This window comes from Otolemur garnettii, unplaced genomic scaffold (genome assembly GCF_000181295.1).
Source record: "Otolemur garnettii isolate 467f Iridium unplaced genomic scaffold, OtoGar3 scaffold00136, whole genome shotgun sequence".
Classification (NCBI taxonomy): Eukaryota; Metazoa; Chordata; class Mammalia; order Primates; family Galagidae; genus Otolemur; species Otolemur garnettii.
In genome coordinates, this window is record NW_003852531.1 from 496,563 (window position 1) to 499,148 (window position 2,586).

The 2,586-nt window shown below is 44.2% G+C and overlaps 1 protein-coding gene across 1 annotated transcript in view; it reads left to right on the forward strand.

Moving 5' to 3' along the window:
* The window catches only part of SEC23B (Sec23 homolog B, coat complex II component), a 54,615-nt gene that overhangs the window by 45,411 nt on the left and 6,618 nt on the right, over nucleotides 1-2,586 (forward strand). Inside the window, exons 13-14 of the mRNA XM_023518388.1 lie at nucleotides 1,199-1,354; nucleotides 1,687-1,752. Coding sequence (XP_023374156.1) covers nucleotides 1,199-1,354; nucleotides 1,687-1,752 — 222 coding nt within the window. The remainder of the gene's footprint in view (nucleotides 1-1,198; nucleotides 1,355-1,686; nucleotides 1,753-2,586) is intronic.

Here is a 2,586-nt window from a genome sequence, read left to right on the forward strand (position 1 = left end):
ACCTAAGGTGGAGGGTTTAAATCCAACCCGGGACAGCCAAACAACAACAACTGCAACCAAAAAATAGCTGGGCATTGTGGCAGGTGCCTGTGGTCCCAGCTACTTGGGAGGCTCAGGCAGGAGAATCGCTTAAGCCCAGGAGTTGGAGGTTGCTGTGAGCTGTGATGGCACAGCACTGTACACAGGGTGACAGCTTGAGGCTCTGTCTCAAAAAAAAAAAAGTGCCACTGCACTCTAGCTGAGGCATCAGAATGAAAAAAAAAAACAAAAAAACATTCAGACCTGGAAGTTGGTAAGAAGGGGAAGAAAGCCTGCAGAAGCTGGTTTCTGCAGAGAACCCTCCAGAGTCACATTCGCAGCTCTGTTGTGAAGGCTCGTCGCACCCTTGCTGTGTCCTCTTACTCCATGTTCCCTCCTCATTGCTTTCTCGTTTTCCCTGGTAACATGTGAAGGCACTGCAGTTTACACGGTGTTTTCTTAGAAGGAATGGGACAAAGTGTGGAGCCTAGTCAGGGAGACGGATAGTCTTTGCTTTCCTCACTTTAGTTATCCGGGGGAACGGCGATGGGATGGGAAGATTCCCCCAGTCTGTTGACTGTATGCAATGGAGGAGGAGTATAACACATGTGCTGTTAGGGAAAGAGAAGAGGGGATGGATCTACAGGGGCAGCCAACCAATCCCTTTCCCTGGGCCTTTCCCAGGGCCTTGAGGCCCTGTGGCCTCAAGGCCACATGTTATTCTCCAGATCCCCAAGTACAGCCCCTTGACCAAATCTAAACTTCATAAGACAATCCCTTTATTGAAAGAATTTGTTCTGTAAAATTTGGTTTCTGTGAAAAGGCCATACTCCAGGATCTAGAAGGCCGCAGGTTCCTCACCCTCAGAATGGAAGAAAGCTGTGGCTTCTTGGGTTAACTAATCCATGAGCTTTATTAACTAGTTCATACGCACAATTAGGAAGGGGAGAGGAGGCCTGACTGACACTCCTGGGAGAATTGAGCAGCTGGGGGCGTCCTGGATGTACCCTCTTTGCTTACTCCTATCTCTCCTCCTAGCCACCTCTGCTTTGCTCTGTCTCTGAAACATGTCATCTTTGACATAAGACTTAGTCACTGGAAACAAGTAGCGGTAGAATGTCACATCCATAAAGGCTGCCATTACAGTTTCCACAGTAGTTTTGCTTGTTTTTTTTCCTAGACCATAGCCCAGTGGCGTAAAGCTGGGTACCAGGACATGCCTGAGTACGAAAACTTCAAGCATCTTCTGCAGGCACCACTGGATGATGCTCAAGAAATTCTGCAGGCGCGCTTCCCGATGCCGCGTTACATTAACACGGAGCATGGCGGCAGCCAGGTATGGGAGGGGAGCTCCAGCTGCAGCGTCCTGTTAGTTTTAGGATATATTTTATGACTGCATTCAAACAGGGACATAAATTGACATAACAGGTAATCTTCCAAATGTGACTTCTTTTTAAATGAGTAGTCCAAATATGCTGATATGAAAGGGAGGGATCGCCAAAATAATATACATAATTTATGTCTCAGGATTCTTAATGAATGGAGAGCCAGCAGGCTTAAGCTAAAGAAATAGGTTCCTAGTAAATAAAATTTCTATTTTAACCTAAGAATTGTTATAAAAACTTCTCTTTTTGTTATTTTTCATTTTTAAACTTTTTTTTCCTAAAGGCTCGATTCCTTTTGTCCAAAGTGAACCCGTCTCAGACACACAATAACCTGTATGCTTGGGGACAGGTAAGACATTGTCAGGTATTTGGAGAAGCTGCTGGGCTACTTTTAAAATACTTGGTCTAAAATTTTATAAATTGGTTTTGGGTCTCTTTTGCCCCAGAGACAGAATACTTGAGTATTTGTGTGTGTGGGGGGGCAACTTTGAATAAGCATAACTGGGCAGGGCGTGGAGGTGGGAGGAATGACCTGTGTGGATCCCTTTTCCCAGCACACTGTGCATGTGCCAGTTCAGGACAGGGGACAGGGACAGCCATTTACTGATTTAACTGCATCCACATAGCAACACAGCCCAAGTCCTCACTCCCAGGATCATGAGGACCTCCTGCTCACCTTTCTTCTGCCTCCTCTTCAGTTTCCAGGCCCCAATTCCTTCCTTTTTCTTTTTTTGTCCCCAATTTCTTCTTTACCTAATCGTTGCAGAAGTTTATTGCTATTGACACAGTCAAGGTATACAACATTTTCACCACCACGAAAAGCTCAAGTTGCCCTTGTATAGTCATCTCCTCTTCTCTCCTGCCACCAACCCCTTTCCAACACCTGGAAACTGCTCATTTGCTTACTATTTATTTAATTCTGTCATCAAGAATGTTACACATATAAAGTCACACTGTGTATAAGCTTTTGGAGTTAGCTTTTTTCCATCTACATAGTTATCTAGAGATTTGTCCAGGTTATTGCATCTGTCAATTTGTCCCTTTTTATTTGCTAAATACTATTCCACAGTAAAGGTTGTCATAGTTTGTGTGATCATTTACCCATCAAAGGAATTCTGGCTAGTAGGAGGATAGCTGCCTCTCACATTCATGTGCAGATTTTTTTTTTTTTTTTTTTTTTTTT